We start from the raw sequence: 18,763 nt of genomic DNA, 5'->3' as shown, positions 1-18,763 counted from the left end.
TAGGCTCACAATTGTCGATAACTATAGGCTATTCGGGTCTATTTAATAATAAAAAAATGGAATAGAGATATACCAAATAAATAATAAGAGATTCATAAAATATATCAAGCCATAATATGCCATATTGTTTACATATAAAGATCTTTATTCAAATATATAAATTGTTCTGTGTTGATAAACTCAACCAGCTTCTTTTTTACATATAATTTCTCCAGCCTTTGAAAACATTCTCAAACAAGGGACACTTGTTGATGGCATGCATTTTTTGTAAGTAGCCTAAGTGTTACATACCTATGAGGAAAAATTACTTCTTTTCAGTAATTTATAGTATTTGATCTTGCCAAAAACGCATCTATGATGTATTGTCAGACTTGTTTCCTACCCTGTCAGTTATTCGACACAGATTCGACAGGTACGCCACCTTTCGAAATACTTGTGAAATGCACCGCTTGGTGTTTCGAATCACTTCATCACGTGACATGGGTGTACCGAATCACATTTCGGAGCAGTGTTTCGAAACATTTACGCTTCGGGATCTCGACACAGTGTCGAAACGTCAGTTTCGCGGGAGCCATCCCTAGTTTTATGCACAAAATATGGGACACGTTGTTACACATAACGATTCAGGGACATTGTTTTCCACGACAATCCCATATTAACCTGAAGAGTTGCAAACTTGCAACATTATAGTGTATGTAGTTTAAACAGACTGCTCATAAAATAATAAAGCACAAACAATAATATAATTGCTAACTACAGTAGTAAGCTTTTTTGATTGCGTTTTTTTGTAATGTCTGTAAAATAAGTAGCCTATAATGTGTTATACTGGAGTGAAGTAGTAGATTGGGGAGAAATCTGATGGTTCAGTATTTTACTTGCCCAGTCTGAATTTTTACTGACATCACAAAAAAGTAAAATATAAAATACAAATAAAATAGGCCTAATCTATATTTGTTGTTTCTGACATGTGTAACCCTAATAAATATGAAACCTAAAATTAAAGGTGCCAAAGGATGTGTTGCAAGAATATGTTAAATTATTCTTTGACAAAGAAGGCACTTTAAGTGCAAAAATTATCCAGAAACGTTTTTACATGTCCATTTACAAGCCTAGAATTTGTCATTTGAATGAAATGGTCTATTTTTGCCCTATTTGAAAGGGTCATGAATAATAATGTTGAGCTCTGTTCTGATTGGCTCTGCTCTGAGGCTCATGCCAGAAATTAGTAAACAGACCTTATATTTTGAGCCCTTATCAGACAAAAATACAGATTTTGATTAACAACTAATTGCAAACTAATAGAACTTCAGCTAAACCCTAGCATATAGCATTTATCGGCATGTAGCACTACTCAGCAGTCACAATTTTGTTTTTAGCATTTTAACAAATATGTCATTAATGTGTAATTTAATGTTTTCAAAACATGCACATTGTGTAATGGTTTCCTTTGCTGCTCTATAAACCTAGAATACTAAGGAGACCATGGTCTCTGTGTGAACTGATTATTTTGTAGACATCTTTTAAAAATGAAACAATTGCGTGAGTTTGAGGAAGATCAAATAATTAACTTTTTAAATAAATTTTTAAAAAGGAAGTCAGAATTGCGTTAATATATATACTTTTTTTTGTTTAAAAAAAGAAAAAAAATACATAATTATGAGAAGTGCCCTTTATTTCACTTGAGCCCCTGCCCCTCAAAATGTCTGTGCACGTCCCTGGCCATGATCACTTTGAGAACTTTTTTTGCAAGCAAGTAGAAAACGTATTTTGAATAACAACACGTTATAAATATGTGCTGCGCGCTTTCCTCTCAATAACATAAACACACAACAAATATGACAGCAGGGTAAAAAATAGAAAGAAAACATCTGATCATAGTGATGTTGTTTGATATAGCGATATAGCAGCACTATAAGTCACGCCACGTTTATTGCTACACTTTATACAATATAGCCTATTGCTTTTAAGCAACAAATAGCCTATCATAACAACCTATAAGCCTACTGTGTAATTGAGACATTAATTTAAGAAATGCATTAAAGCAGAAAGACGTAGGCTGCGGAAATATAGTGGGTTCACTTCAATCCACACCACAGACGTTCTTGGTTTGCTTCTTATTTATTAAATCGAGGCAATTGTTTGATCAAACATTGATTAATATTAAGATACAATTTATACAAAACGAAATTCACTTTAAAGAAAGTCTTTCTACAAAACAAACCTCACAAAATCGCCATTACGGGCTATGGCGAATTCCTGTCGGGCTAAAAAAATGATGCGCCTTGGCCGTCGGGCGGAGGAAAAAATATTGTAATGTGTTTGCATTCTCTCAGATTTAGTTAGGTAATTATGTTGTATGTAATTCGGCGTCATCTTGTTAGCCATTACTATCCTCACTAACAAGTGAAACTGTCAGGAAATGAGATGAAAGCATTAAATCCATTATTCCTTTCGTTCACGTCTGATATGCGCGCTCCTCGGCTCCGCTCTTCACGAGTAGGCTTGCTCTTGTGCTCATCAAAAAGTATATTAAATGTTTATTTATTTGTCATTTCGTTTAACCCCAGAGTCTAACATTATTCTAGCAATTCCCTTTTTCTTTCTTTATTTAGTAAGTTAACTTAAATATGTGAGAACGAAAATATATTTTTAGTTATTTGCATGAAGAGAATATGATGTTAGAAGCTTCATTTTAAGCATTTAGTAGCCGTATTTATTTAAACACTTTAATAGGTTATTTAAAAAAGTATAAGTTTTTTTTGGGATCATTTATATTTCTTGTCACTGTGTGCAGGTTCTTTTTTGTAGGCTATGAGAGCCCAATATTTTTTTTACCAAAAAGGCTTAACAAATGTCACGTTGCATTACAATTTAAAGTATCAATAATGTCAAAAATGTGACGTGCAGTTCGGGTGTGTGTGTATGCTGTTTAAATTAGTGTTCTGAAGTTTTGACGAATTTTATAGACTTGTTATAGTTTCTTATTCAAAAGTGACACCCATAGATTCAGGCCCACCCGGACTTAATCCATGCCCACCCATATGTCACGTTCTGCATCCGCCACTGGTATGCATATCTATGTAAGACTTAGCGTTAACTGTAGCTGGATAAAGCAAACTCTGGACGCAATAGCCTCCGGAAGCTAATGCTAATAACTAACGTTGCATATTTAGATAAGAGAGATTAAAACATATGGATGGTTAAACACAAGATATTCATTTTTATACACATTCCACAGAGTTTATGACATTAAATGATCTTTCGTACCTTACAAACAGACTTCCGTGGTGGGCGTGGCCAAATGGTGACAGTAGTGGCCAATAGAAACGGGTCTTTCATTCAACGAGGTTGATCCCGCCCACTGAGATGCTTGTAACTTGCATCCAAAACTTTTTGACTCAAAAGCAAAGATTTTTGATCCGCAAACAAAAACAGCGTAGCAGAGAGCAAAATGTAGGGACACGCGATGAAACTACTCAAAGAAAAATTCATATTGCAAAAAATTTGGTTAACAATCACTGTATTTTGTAACTAAAATAATTTTAAGATAACTTTTTAAACTTTTAAATTTTACAACAATTTAATAGTTTTGCTCTCAAATACTGTATGTTTGATTGAATAATATTGACACAAAAGTAATAGGATAAAATGGCATCACTGTCTATTTTCAACTTGAACCTAGGGTCCATCACCGTTGCTTCTTCCAGGAAGTTCTGGACATTTTCATTCTTAATAAAAAAAAGTAAGAAAGGACAACGATGAGTCATTCACATGAAGCCTGGAAATTAATGAGTATCTGTAAAGAAACCTGGTAACGTGCTGAAAGGTCAGTCCAGATTTTCTCCTTAATGTTTCTTGCAAATGCAGAGTCTTCGGCCTGGTCTGCATAGTGGGACTCCAACTTTTTTAAAATTGGAATGATTTGGCCACATGTAGGGCTTTTTTCACTAGATACACAGAGTGTGTAGAGTACAGACATCAACTCCATGAACTCCTTTGCCTTCCTGAAGTCCTCCATTTGCAGTTTCTCAAGCAGCCTATAATTATAGATAATAATTTTACTTAAGCAAGGTAGCACAATAAGTGGTCCTCTCTTGCACCCTACAGTAATTTAGTAGTAGTAGTTAATTATTACAGAACTTACTTTTCCTTCTCAGATTGTTTTTTTATCCGCGGGTCCATTATTACTGCTTGAATAGCAGGGAACTGCTCATAGAACCTCTCAATCATCAGATAAAGAGAATTCCATCGTGTCTTTACATCAACAATTAGTGAGTGCTGAGCGAGGTCTGTGAAAAAATGCATATTTTTGTTAGAATAAAATGTTACAAAACATTATAATAATCATATTAACTTTTTTGCTAAAATCTGAGAGAGAGAGAGATAGAGAGAGATTTTTTACATAAAAATATTAACATTTTACTGTGAAGTAAAATAAAAACAGAAATTCATGTGCACTTACTCAGTAATTGCTGCTTTTCCTTCAGAATGACCTTTGCCATGTGGGACCTCTTCATCCAAACAACTATAGCACTCTTGCAGACCAATTGCAAACGATGCTGCATTTGTTAATTTTTTGTGCGGCGAGATTTAATGTATGTGCAAAGCAGCTGATCTTCAAAACCTGCATCTTCTTCACAGCAACATCCATATTCGCTGCATTGTCCACTGTTGCTGCAACAACCTTTTCTCTAACTTCAAATTCCTTCAGCATTGCTTCAACTTCTTCAGCCACAGCATCACCAGTCTGGGCTTCATATACTGCTTTAGTTTTAAGGACTTTCCCTACAGTAGTGCCCTGTCTGGTGTAATGGAGTGTGACTGTGAGGTAATGGTCCTGGGCCAGGCTAGTCCATCCATCTGCTGTGATGGCTGCCTTTGTAACATCCTTGACAGCAGATAACAAGTTTTCTTTTTCAACTTGGTACCATGCAGGGATCAAACTGTTGCTAAGGTAGTCCCTTGAAGGTGGCTTATACCTGGGGTTTATTGTCCTGATCATCTCCCTACACATTTTTATTCATGTAAATTAAATAATGTGATAATTATAACTCTGTTTATAACATATAAAAGTATTAATTTGATTTAAAAAAGACTTGCCAGCTTAATATTTCACCACATACCTAAAATCTGGTTGGTCCACCGTTGAGAATGGGTGTAACCCTTTCACCACGAACCTGGTTACTGCTCTGTGACACTCGTTTACCTTCTCATCATTTAGTTTTCTTCCCATAGCAGCGAGTGTGAATGGCGAACGCATTTCTTCACTCGTAACGTTACTCGAGCAGCCTGTTGACTGGGAGCTAATGATTTCATCCTGCCTATCATCTAAAATGGATATTGCGAGAATAATTATACACAAACACAGTAGAGTGTTTTCGTACAATATGCCTGTTATTTGTAAGACGCCAGTGATGTGTAACATTACATTACCCTTTTCAATGGAGGTTACGGTGCTGCTAGCTTGCGCAGTTGTACGCAGCGGATCAAAAACACGGCATTCCTGCAATTTAGTACCATGGGTTAACATATGTTTAAGCATGTTGCTTGTATTTGCACCCTTACATGAAATCACCGCCTTGCAATTATTGCAAACGGCATGATTTTCGTCACGTTTTGTGAAATAAAGCCAAGCTTTGGATCGCTTCTTTCTCTCCATAATTCCCTCCTTTGCTCAAATCGCTTTGACGTCATGATGGCATGCAGATGCGTAGACGCCGTGCTATCTATGGTGCGCGATAAAGGACAAAGGGACAGTTGCGACTCGAGTGCACGGCTGTATTTGGCTGGGACTCAGAGCATCGATAAGAGGACTCGTTAACGTTCAGCACATACAATTCCGATGCTTCGTTAAACTTAGAACCGGTTCTCGAGTGGAACCGGGTTTCGATGCCCATCCCTAGTATTATCTTATTAAGGTATTAATTATCCATAATTTTGGATACAGTATTAAAAAAGTTAGCCTATATCATGTAATCATGCACAAACGGAATTTGACTTTAAAGGAATAGTCTAGTCATTTTCAATATTAAAATATGTTATTACCTTAACTAAGAACTGTTGATACATCCCTCTATCATCTGTGTGCGTGCACGTAAGCGCTGGAGCGCGCTGCGCCGCTTCGATAGCATTTAGCTTAGCCCCATTCATTCAATGGTACCATTTAGAGATAAAGTTAGAAGTGATCAAACACATCAACGTTTTTCCTATTTAAGACGAGTAGTTATACGAGCAAGTTTGGTGGTACAAAATAAAACGTATCGCTTCTCCAAGCGGATTCAAAAGAGGAACTACACCCATGGCGCAATAGCACTCCTAGGAGCACCTCGACTCGGCGCAGTAACACCCTCCCTCTCCCATTATGAGAGTGAGAAGGGGAGCGGACTTTTCAGGCGAGTCGAAGCACTCCCAAAAATGCCATCACGCCACAAAATATAGATCCTCTTTTAAATCCGCTTAGAAAAGCGCTACGTTTTATTTATGACCTGTTAGTAACAGGCTGTTACTATTGGCTTATCTACACTTTAGAAAAGGTATTATGAGTCATGTTAGCAAGACAACAATTGTCTTTTGGATAATGAGCTGTAAAACTGAGGTGCTGGTAGTTATGTCATTTGATCTCCACTGACTTCCCCACAAGTCAAGAAAAACACAGCTGGAATACGACCTGTGTGGAGAGCTCCTGCCTACCTGTCTGTCTGTTGGCGATGTGTGTTTCACTGTTGCGCACAGATGCAGAGGAGAAAGGGCAATCTGGGCAAATACGACAAACTGTCCCCATCTGTCTTTGTCGCGCGCGCGTTCCCGCGCAGCTTCCAAACCACGGACAAGCGCGGACGGCTCCGTTCGACACATACGCAGTACAAATGATTTCTAATATAAATGATTACTTTACCAGGCTGTCAGAGCAGCACTGATTCGCATCATTTACAGGACATTCACATATTCAGGATAAATGAAGAAAAGTAATGGATTGTCTGATAAATCAACTGTGCACTTCTGCTTTTCTCACTCATTCCGAACTTAAACTATGAAGACTACTGCCACCCACAGTCCGCTCGATTCAGCGCGGGATTATTTGCGCTTAAATAGTTAATCTAAATAATTAACAATTAGATTTTACATTTTATTTTCTCCCGTCGCTTGGGCCCTGACTGCGCGTGGGCCCCGACTGCGCGTGGGCCCCTGGGCACGTGCCCATAATGCCCATTGGATAATCCGGCCCTGGTAATAGGTCGTAAGAAAGTTTTAGTAGTACCACTCTTAGTGACCTTTAGTTCCAGTTTCCTGACCTTGCCATCCGAGTCAACGATAGCTTTGGTGACCAAAGCCATTGGCCATTCGTTCCTTTTAACCTGATTATCTTTCAGAAGGACCGGGGGTTTATTCCAGAAAGCAGGTTATGTGACTTACCCGGGTAAGTTTAGGAGTAAGTAAGCGGATAACCTCTGCTTTCGGTTCCAAAAACGGAGGTAACTTTCGGGTTATGTAAGTAACCATAGCAACTGACTCTCTGAAGATAACCTGCTCCGGAGCAGGTTATGTTGCAGGGTAAGTTCATTTTAGTTAATAAAACGAGGCTCCGGAGGATGTCTGCGCATGCGTGTACTTATGATGAGCGTGCAGCGGGTGTGGAAGCATATATTTTGCATAATATTACAATGTTAAAGCATTTATTTTATTACATTTACAGTCACGAATATTTATTGCTGTCTTAAAAAATGTATGATATTTTCTTTAAAGAAACTGTTTTTTTTTAATTACATGGATTGATATTTGTGATTTTACTAATTACTCTACATTTAATTATGTTCATTATTAATATATCTCTAAATATCAGTGGATTTATGAAACACATTTCCATCAGTTAATTAATGTTAACAATAAAGTACATTTCCATATCAATTTTGACAATTCATAAATAACCTCACTTACTAGATAATTTGAGATAAATCTAAAGTTCTAATACATGTGTGTGCAAATACATTGTCATTATTGAGCCAGAAATCTTAACATATATTACTTAAGTGATAATGTGTCAATGTTACAGTAAATTGGTTATAACAAATAGAAACACATGATGCCTATCAAAATAATAATTACTGAGGGACAGAAGTTACCCCAAAATAATAATTACTGAGGGATAGAAGTTACCCCTGCCTGCAGTGTCTGATAGGCATGTGCATCTAACCTGACCCACAGAATGACACCCATGAAGCACAGGCACGATTTAACACTGACCCATAGAGTGACACAGGTAAAGCACAGACTTCATCATTAGTTGAAACACCATTGAATCACAGACATGGCATAGTGGTCAGAGATTTTCTATTATCAGTTAGATCATGTACATAATGAAATTAAATTATAAATATATATCATAGTATCCTATTTATTTCTTAAACATACACTTCAGATACTCAGCCCCCTCTCTACATTTGATCTATAGTTGGTCTTTTTTCTAAATTTTTTCTTTAAAATGGGCCTTTTGTAGCTGCTTTCCTGAGCTATAATTTTTTAGCCAAAGGGAAAATGAGATGCTTGCTTATATAAGATGATACAGGACATATTAGAATATGTTACTATTGACACTAATGTAACATTTCTTTTCTCCACTTCTGTCACAGCAGATCCTAATCGTCCAATGCAAATGAATGATAATTTTTAGTGTAGTGTACTGAAAAGCATCACACAAAATCATTGAAAATCTGTAAGGACTGTAAGGAAGCTTTACAATTAAAAGAGGGTTCATTTATCAGCTAAGTTTAAGTTCTCTGACGTTTCCATGGTGACTCGTGAAATCTGTCATCCATTGACAATGCCTTTATGTTGTTACCGTGAGCGCGCATTAACTCTGGGTTACTTTCAGCGGGTTGATTGAACTAACTCTTAAACTGTGTTTTGGAACCGACATACCCAGAGTAAGCAAGTTTGGGGTTGATCAACCCAAAATTTAGGGTTAATCTGATGGTAAGTTAACCCTCCTTTCTGGAATACACCCCAGGCCTTCTTCCTTGATGTTAGGTTTGTTGACATGTTATTTCTTACGGGGCTGAAGAGATGCAAGTTATTCTCATCTCCACCTTTCCCAAAATATGCTGGCAAGATACTGCACCCTTTTCCACTGTTTTTGGATCAGCGCCTTCAAAAGGGTCCTGGGGGTGCAGATTAAGTACACATCTTTTGGGAGAGGATCATTGCTGGGGTGATGAGAAGTGGCGACTCAGGATCGGTAGAAATGGATACGAGAGGTCTTGCATTGGCAATAGCACACACTACAGCCATTGGAGTTGACAGCATTTCGTAAGTCAGATCTGAGGAGCTGATTTGAGAGAGCATGGAGTCTAAAATCTTGAAAGTTCAATCATCCTCTCCCATGCTCCTCCCATGTGGGATGAATACGAATGTGGTGGGTTAAAGATCCACTTGCAACCTTCTTCACTGGGGTAATTTGTCACGCTTGAATCTTTGGTAGAGACCACAAGCATGTTCAGCTCTTTGCATGCTCCTGTGAAATTAGTACCACAATCAGATGGTAAGATCTTTGCCGGGCCTCGAATGGCAAAGAACCGGCGAAGTGCATTAATGAAGCACGACATGTCCATTGACTCTATCAGTTCAATATGGATGGCTCGCATAGATAAACATGTGAAAATTACTGCCTATCTTTTACTAAAGGCATGACCTCCACGGGTACGGCGTGCTGATACGTTCCAAGGGCCGAACACATCTAAGCCGACATTAGTAAAGGGTGGCTCCATGCTGATGCGGTCATGTGGGAGGTCTGCCATTTTCCGTTCAGATGTTTTACCTCTTTGTTTACGGCAAGTGATGCACTTGTGAAGAATGGCATTGATGCGTCTTTTTGCTCCGACTATCCAGAATCCTCCAGTGCGGATTGCTCCTCCTGTGAATATTCGACCTTGATGATTTACTTTCTCATGGTAATGATTTGTTAGGAGGGTTGCTATGTAATGATGGCTTGAAATGATGAGAGGGTGTTTCTCACCGCTGGGAAGTGCGGACTGTTCTAGTCTGCCTCTAATTCTTAGAAATCCATCTTCTAGGACTGGGTTCAGCCTCTTGAGGGAACTTTGTTTAGGAATGGCCTTTCCATTCTACAAGACAAAAATTTCTGCTTTGTAAGCCTCTCTTTGTATGCATCTGATGATGACATTTTCAGCTTGAGTTAGTAACTCGGGTGTGCATGAACTCTCACAATGGTGCCAGCCTCGGCATGTCTTTCCATTGTCTTTGAACGACAGAGCAATGTGAACAATTGAAGCTATGGCTCTTCTTAACGACTTCCAAGAAGACATTTTTTTGAAGAGGTCTGAACCGAGACCAGGATTAGAGTTTAAACAGGTTGTGGCATGCGTTCGCATCTCCGTTTCTGTATCTGGATAAATGAGACTATAGGGAGCCTCTTTCACAGGAGTAAATGCTGAATGTTGCAAAAATGGTGGACCAGTGAACCAGTTTGTTTCAGTTAGGCGACACGCAAGTACAGGTCTAGTAGCAACATCGGCTTTTTTCTGCTATTTCGACTGCAAGGATGGCCGCACACAGTTCGAGTCTGGGAACTGTAAGTACTGTTTGGGGGGCTAGCTTAGCCTTTCCCATGATGAACCCGACACATTCCATCATTATCCGTTACTTTTAGGTATGCGACAGCAGATATGATCTTAACAGATGCATCTGAGAACAAGTGAATTTCCTTTTTCACAGAGTGAGAAATGGACAATGGAGTATAAGTTCTAGGAATTTTGAGCTGCCCTAAGTCTTGTAATGAGCCTTTCCAGAGGTTCCATTCTGTTTCGCTTTCAGCTGCAAGAGGAGCATCCCAGTCTGACTTCATGTTTGAAAGATCATGTTGGATGTTATTTTGTGGAATCTTAGGTTAGAGATAGCGAGCATATCTTTGGTGGCCTTAAGCAAACTGATTGCTTCGCTGATGGAAGAAAGTGACTTAAGTCCATCGTCAACGTAAAAGTCTCTCTTAATAAAATGTCTCGCGTCTGTACCAAACTCCAATTCACCGAACAAGGCAACATGTCTAAGACCATAAATGGCAACAGCTGGGGAAGGGCTATTGCCAAAGACATGAACTTTCATGCGATATTCTTCCATGTTTTCAGACATATCATTGTTCTTGAACCACAGAAAGCGGAGGAAGTTCCTATGATCCCCTCTGACAACGAAACTGTGGAACATTTGTTCGATGTCTGCAGTGATGGCTATTGGCTCATGCCTGAATCACAACAGGACTCCCAGTAGGCTGTTGTTGAGATCTGGGCCTGTTAACAGCACATTGTTCAAAGATACGCCATGGAACTGCGCACTGGAGTCAAACACTACGTGAATTTGACCAGGCTTGCGTGGGTGATACATACCAAAAGAGGGTAAGTACAAGCACTCCTCCCCTGGGTTTACAGAAGGTGCTAGCTCAGCATGATTGTTATCAAAAATCCTCTTCATATACTCTAGAAAGTCCTCTCTCATCTCTGGTTTCTTGTGAAGTGTGCGACGGAGAGAGTTGAAACGACTCAGAGCTTGCTCTCTGTTGTTTGGAAGGCGTTTTCTAGGAAAACGAAATGGAAGGGGCGCTACCCAGCTATTAGTATCATCCATGAACATCTCCCTGTCCATTAACTGAATGAACTGCCTATCTTCAATTGAAGGGGCAATCTTATCATCATCTTTTGTTCTTTCAAAGACTGAGGTGGTTAATGGGTTGGGAGCAAACTGGGAAAGGGGAGAGACTTTAACACTTGACTGTGCATTTAATTGCTCCTTGATGTAGAGTTCGTTGGGACATGGGCTAAAGCAGGATGGACGCCCGTCTTTTAGGATGTTTGTGTGGTAAACACTCATGGTTGAGGGCTTGTGAGCAGCGCCTATACACACTTCGCCACCCACAACCCAGCCTAGGTCCAGTCTTTGACCATATGGAGCATTTTGTGGCCCATTGCGTTGCTCTCTTACCTTGTGGACTTGGAGGATATCACGTCCGAGAAGGAGAAGTATTTGAGCATTTGGATCTAGAGGAGGGATGAGATGAGCAATAGATTTGAGATGTAGGTGTTGTTTTGCTGCTTCAGGAGTGGGTATTTCTGACCTATCTTCGGGCATGTAGTTGCACTCAATGAGCGTAGGGTGTGGGACTGAAAGACTGCCATCTAGAGGATGTGCAATGAAGTCCATAGCTCGCCTCCCAGACATTTCTGTGACTCCAGCGCATGTGCGCAGAGTTTAGGGAAATTCAGTGCTCTTGAGATTAAAGAGGTCGAAGAACTCGGACCTGGCAAGTGAACGATTACTTTGATCGTCGAGAATAGCATAGATATTCACTGATTTGTCTGGCTCTCCCTTGGGGTGAACTCTGATGAAACAGATTTTTTGCTAAGATCGTGAGCTATTAGCACCCCCACAGACCGGTGCATTTAGAGTTAATGGAAGGGTTTGCACTTTCCTTCTCCCCGCCATGCTCTATATTGGGTACCTTTAGCATCCATGGGGGTGGTCCAGGATGAAGAGCTGTGACATGTTTATTACTGCCACACTCACATGTCAACAATCATGTATGCCAACATCACAGTCTTTGGTCACATGATCATTTGAAGAACAACATCTGTAACATATATTATGCTCCTTTAAAAACATTTTCCTTTCCTCGATGCTCTTAGCTCTGAAGGATCTGCACCTTTTGAAGGGATGGGGTTTTCTGTGAATGGGGCATTGTCTGTTGATGTCTGGCTTACTGTTCGGTGAATCAGTAGAGATGGCTGTTCGTGCAATCTCAGTTTTGTGAGTAGAGAGGAAGCTTTTCAGTGATCCACCTCTTTTCACTGGGATTTCTGGCTTTGCATGGACATTCGAAGATAAGTGGAACGTGAAACTTGGGTCATTACGCATGTAGGCTTCCCTGCATACAAACTCTGTGAAAAACTTAAATGGAGGAAATGTTACCTGGAACTGAAGCTTGTATTGAGACTAGGGATGTCCCGATCAGGTTTTTTTGCCCTCGAGTTCGAGTCCGAGTCATTTGATTTTGAGTATCTGCCGATACCGAGTCCCGATCCGATACTTCTATAATACAAAAAAAGAATAAAGAAGGAAAAAAACGGAACCAGGATGTTCCTTATGTCATGTTTCAATTTTAAAGCTGTGCCACATGTTGACCCAAACTTTAAAACCTGAACTTTAAATTATGCAAGTCTATGAGTCTGACACCCTATATGCATTTGTTGCACATGTCATTATGTCATATATGCAATTGATCAAACTTTGAAGGAAGTTATAAGAATCAACCTCCTTGACTAATTCTAGGCATAAGATAGGCTACCCAAAAAGACTCAATTAACAAGAAAAACAACATACTGATTCCGCAATATATCTTATAAATTAGCCATAGAGACTCCCTAAGCTGGTCAGCAGTTAGTTATAAAATACCTATAGTTAGGTCATAATTAATTTGTATAATCAAAATACATTATTTTATTAAACTATACAATCAGTTGTATCCAGTTATCTAGTTAACATATTGTAATGAGATGAGTGACATGGCTATACATACTTTAATACTTTGTTTCTTCGACATGGGCACCATTCTTACCTCTCTCTCTATCTCTCATCTCTACAGTATCCTGCGCGAATGTGCGTTCTTGAGTTTCTGAGTGAGACGCGGAGCTGCGTATGGTGACAAAAACGATCAATGCGTCGTTTAAATGAGCGGTAAAAACCCGGTTTTGTCGTGGGTTCCTTGCACGCAAGAGTGTAAAGCCTATGAATGAAAGCACGAATAGGCTTGTTCGACTTCATGCGGCGCCGCAACAATCGACAGCCGGGTGACGTCAAACTACCGCGAGAGTGATCCGCGAAATCATATGGAGGAGTTTCCTTTTAAATCGCTCTCGCGGAACTTTGACGTCATCCGGCTGCCGGTTCTTGTGGCGCTGCATGAAGTCGAACAAGCCTATTCTCTACTCATCAGTTCACACGCACCAGCGCAGCGCGTACACTGGCGCGGAGGAGAGCGAGACCTTAATGGATTTTAAACCCTGCATATGTATCCGAGTCCTGATCGGGAGGTAACGTCCGATTCCGATCGAGTCTGAAACCACGTGATCGGGGCCGATTTCCGATCACTTGATCGGATCGGGACATCCCTAATTGAGACCCTTGGGACATCCACTTCTCTTGAAGATTGGGAGGAACTTTGTTGACAATAGGTCCCATGCCCCTCGCTGTGTCCAAGAAAGAGAGCCCGGGTAAGTAGCCTCCAAGCTTTGCTGACTCCACTTCTTAAAGCAGATCTGCAAGTTCTCTTAACTTTTGGGGTTCTTTGTTGCTGATTTTATGGAAACAGTCCAGCTTATCAAAGAGCGTTTTCTCAATTATTTCTGCACTCCCAAAGCTGCATGGTCTGAAGAGGATGGTTGTTGCATTGTACTGATAAGATAGGAAGTCTGAAGTTTGCTTGATTTCTCTGAAACTGGAACTTGTCCATATGCTTGGTTATGAGAGAGCAATGTGTATGGCAGGTTAACAGGAGTGTGCTGAGCAAATGATAGCTGTGTGCTGGGCATTCTGGGCTGACTTACTTGGTATAGTTTAGGAGTAGAAATTCGGTTCAGTCTGTCAGCATCTTGTGTGACATGGCTTGTGGCAGTCGTGGGCAGTGCAGGCGGTATCATGAACTGTTTGTTATCATGGGAATCAAGCTCTGCTTTGACTAGAGCAGGGATGGGCAACTTCGGTCCTGGAGGGCCGGTGTCCTGCAGAGTTTAGCTCCAACTTGCCTCAGCACACCTGTCTAAAAGTTTCTAGTTTGCCTAGTGAGACCTTAATTGGCTGCTTCAGGTGTGTTTAATTACGGTTGGACCTAAACCAGTGTTCTTCACTCCCAATCCTGGAGAGCCGGTGTCCTGCAGAGTTTAGCTCCAACCTTAATCAAACACACCTACCTGTGATCTTCTAGTGATCATGAAGACATTGATTAGCTTGCTCAGGTGTGTTTGATTAAGGTTGGAGCTAAACTCTGCAGGACACCGGCTCTCCAGGGCTGGGAGTGAAGAACACTGAGCTAAACTCTGCAGGACACCGGCCCTCCAGGACCGAAGTTGCCCATCCCTGGACTAGAGGAAGACAATGAAAACTTGATCCAGAATGGTTGTCCACATAGTCCTTTGTGCGCTTTTCAACAGTCTCTGTGGAAATGTGTTGACAGCCATCGCCATATTCATTTCTCCTGACTCAATCTCTAATGCAGCCGCTTCTAGAATCTCAGCTTCTTTTGTTGCTGCAGCAACCTCCTTTTTATGCTGTAGAGATAACAGATCAGATTCCAGTTTAGCCTTTTCCAGCAGTACTTCTGCCTCTCTTTGGATGAATGTTGTACGTGCTCTTACTGCTTCCGCTTTAGCTCGTGCTCTGGTTGCTGTCATACTTGCAGTGGACACTCTTGAGCTCTTAGAAGAGGTAGATATTAATGACCTGGTTTCCAGCTGATTGAGTGAGACATTCGATGCAATCCGCTGTTGCTCCTCAGCTTTCTCTTTAACATCCATCTTGAGCCAGTTGCGATGCATGAAATAACTGGATAGCTGTTTTCTTGTGAGTGCTGTGTTCTGCCCGTCGTGATGATGCTTTTTCACTATTCTGTCCTCTGCATGTGTGTGTATTGGGCATGCATATACAGATAGCCAAACAATGTAAAGAGTTGATGAGGGTTCAATGATGACTCAGGTGATTAAGTCAATTTTCTCTTTACTTGACTTTGTTGAGTGCAATCAAGTTATCCTTCTCAATCTCTGTTACATTCTTTTCGCAAAATAAATACAAAAATGCTTACTTTACAAAAAAAAAATTTCACAAACTCGTTCTGCAATTTTTGCACGTATTTGGCTCCCCCTACTGGCTTAACTTGCAATCTCATTACTGATTGGCTGACTTTGCTGCCACTCAAAAAATGTAGCCGATTATTTTAAAGTGGAGGGTCAGTTAGATGCCTGTGATGTCATAAGCATCCGTTTTTCAGATTGGGCCGTTTTCTGGCTGACATTTTTAAAAGAGGATTTTCTGTGAGACTGAGATGTTTAGCATGTCTAGCACTTTTTGTATGATCGTAAATGTGGGTAGACTACCATTATTCAACAAAGACAGGGTAAAAATGGTTTTTCATTCTCTGTGCCCTTTAACCATAGTGCCTCGACTCGAAGTGTGTTCGGGTTCAAAGCATCGCGCGGATCGGCCGGTCGCCGTGGCGCGGATGCGCAGACTTATCTGTTTGTTTTTGGATCATACATGTTAAATTACTGATGTCATATGATCTACAACGCGATGTCAAACACGCATCCAGTTTTTAGTACCACAGGCACTTAACACTAACCAGACATCCAAATGCGCCATAACCACAGAAAATAAATAAATAAACCCACAAGCGAGCTACCTGCAATTAAGACATGAGCTACCAGTAGCTCGCGAGCGATGTGTTGGAGACCCCTGTGTTAGACAGATGGACATTTTAAATCAAATAACGAGACATTAATTCACGTCTGTTCCCGTTTATTGTTACGACATTGTGCGTTGTGCATATTAATGTATAAACAATCCAGCTAGCCTTCATTTACTCTGTTGCCGAGTCTGCATGCCTGAACTTGACTCCGACATACAACACAAGGGGGTGTGGTTAGGGCTTTTTCACACTAGTTATGTTGTCTTTATTTTAATAAAATATAAACAAAAATTATTTACGTTTTTTTTTTTGCATATGTTTACAAATTTTGGTTTATTTGATGTGCAATGACCCAGCTTTAATAACATGACTAACACCTCTCTTCTGTCTATATGTGTGAATATAGAAAAAGAAACAGAATCTCGATTCTTCATCGTTTGTGTAAATAAGAGTGGAAACGCAATTTAATTGTTTCATTTCTTTCAGGTGTGAAGAGTAACTCACGTTTGGATATAGAAATGACGTCCTCAACATCAAAAGAGCGACTGACAGCACAAAATTTTTCCTGCATCACCTGTGGAAAGACATTCCGCTTAAAGAGATATTTAAAGACACATGAGAAGAAACTTCATTCAGAAGAGCACAGAGAGAAAAAGAAGCAGCAGTTTCCCTGTGAGCAGTGTGGGAAGATTTGTTGCAATAAATTTAATCTAATAGGTCACATGAGGATACACAGTGGTGAAAAGCCTTTCTACTGCACTGAATGTGGAACTTACTTCAGAATGAAAGGATCTCTTAAAAGTCATCAGAGAATTCACACTGGGGAAAAACCATACAAATGCTCTCAGTGTGACAAGACGTTTGCTAATTTAGCTCACTTAAAAGTCCACCAAAGGCGTCATACTGGAGAGAAACCTTACGTTTGTGCTCACTGTGGAAAGCGCTTCTCTAGTTCATCTCAATTTACAGTTCATAAAAGAGTTCATACTGGAGAGAAACCTTATCACTGTAGTGTCTGTAGGAAGAGTTTTAGTAAACTGGAAAACTTGCAAAGTCACAAGAGAATTCACACAGGGGAAAAACCTTTCAATTGCTCTCAGTGTGACAAGATGTTTACTCAGTCCTATCACTTAAAAGCCCATCAGAGAGTTCACACAGGAGAGAAACCTTTCCACTGTAGTGTCTGCGGGAAGAGTTTTAGTGGACACAGTTCCTTACGAAATCACAAGAGACTTCATACAGGTGATAAACCTTTCAAATGCTCTCAGTGTGACAAGACGTTTACTCAGTCCTCTAACTTAAAAGCACATCAGAGAGTTCATACTGGAGAGAAACCTTATCACTGTAGTCTCTGTGGGAAGAGTTTTAGTGGAAATGCTAGCTTACAAAGTCACAAGAGAATTCATACAGGTGAAAGACCTTTCAAATGCTCTCAATGTGAAAAGACTTTTTCTGATGTAGGTTACTTAAAAGCCCACCAAAGAGTTCATACAGGAGAAAAACCTAATCAGTGTAGTGTCTGTGGGAAGAGTTTTGGTCATAAGTCTACCTTACTAAAGCACCGGAGAGTTCATACAGGTGAAAGACCTTTCAAATGCACTCAGTGTGACGTGACGTTTACTCAATTAGGTTCCTTAAGATCCCATCAGAGAGTTCACATTGGAGTAAAACCTTACTTCTGCACTCAATGCGACAAGAGCTTCTCTAATTCATCTCTATTCAGAGTTCATCAAGAGAAAGTTCATACTGGAGAGAAACCTTAACACTCTAATGTTTGTAGGAAGAGTTTACCTCCACCACCCACTCACCTCCTGTGTTGCAAGTCATGTGTTTTTCATGGTGTACTGATTATGTGTTTATGTTGCTTAGGTGTTTTCCTGTTCCCACAGGATCATATAGTCTGGGGGTTGTTGTTTTTCTCCTCCCCTCCCTCATGTTATGCTGTATTTCTTTCTCAATCCCCCGTCTTCCTGTCCTGTCCCCCCATTGTCATGTTGTATGTATTGTATATATGGACAGGTTTATGGGTAATTTCGCTGGTACCTGTGACCAGTGACAATAAAGTACTACTACTGCTACTTCTGCTACTTCATACAGGTGAAAAACCTTTCATAATATGCTCTCAGTGTGAAAAGACGTTTGCTCAGTCAGGTACCCAAATGCAATGCTCTACCATTGGGCTACACATGATAATTAATATGAGCAACATAATTGTTCGCGAGAGAGGGTGCAGCGTTTTGCATGCTGTTGACCGGTGAATGCAGACACAATGGCTGGATTGCATAAACATTACACTGAAATTCGATC

General features: G+C 40.2%; 2 protein-coding genes across 3 annotated transcripts in view; one reads left to right on the top strand and one right to left on the bottom strand.

The window, feature by feature from the left end:
• LOC129441426 (uncharacterized) overlaps positions 1 to 18,534 on the top strand; it is a 39,822-nt gene extending 21,288 nt beyond the window's left edge. Inside the window, exons 1-2 of one of the 2 annotated variants that reach the window (XM_073871939.1) lie at positions 16,327 to 16,689; positions 16,943 to 18,534. In XM_073871939.1, coding sequence (XP_073728040.1) covers positions 16,975 to 18,219 — 1,245 coding nt within the window. In that variant the 5' untranslated portion in view covers positions 16,327 to 16,689; positions 16,943 to 16,974 and the 3' untranslated portion in view covers positions 18,220 to 18,534. Of the gene's footprint in view, positions 1 to 16,326; positions 16,690 to 16,942 lie in introns of those variants that run through there. The other variant, XM_073871935.1, reaches the window with a different exon arrangement.
• LOC129453720 (E3 SUMO-protein ligase ZBED1-like) lies at positions 3,635 to 6,012 on the bottom strand. The gene is made up of 5 exons (XM_073871944.1): positions 5,434 to 6,012; positions 5,124 to 5,328; positions 4,463 to 5,006; positions 4,145 to 4,289; positions 3,635 to 4,037 (listed from the first exon to the last, which is right to left on the bottom strand). The coding sequence occupies exons 1-3, from the start codon at positions 5,657 to 5,659 to the stop codon at positions 4,526 to 4,528; spliced, it is 912 nt and encodes a 303-aa protein (XP_073728045.1). The 5' UTR covers positions 5,660 to 6,012; the 3' UTR covers positions 3,635 to 4,037; positions 4,145 to 4,289; positions 4,463 to 4,525.
• Positions 18,535 to 18,763: the final 229 nt, after the last annotated feature.

The sequence above is a fragment of the Misgurnus anguillicaudatus genome, chromosome 2 (assembly GCF_027580225.2).
Source record: "Misgurnus anguillicaudatus chromosome 2, ASM2758022v2, whole genome shotgun sequence".
NCBI classification, from domain to species: Eukaryota; Metazoa; Chordata; class Actinopteri; order Cypriniformes; family Cobitidae; genus Misgurnus; species Misgurnus anguillicaudatus.
The sequence above is the reverse complement of the archived record's forward strand: the minus strand, read 5'-3'. Positions and strand labels throughout refer to the sequence as shown.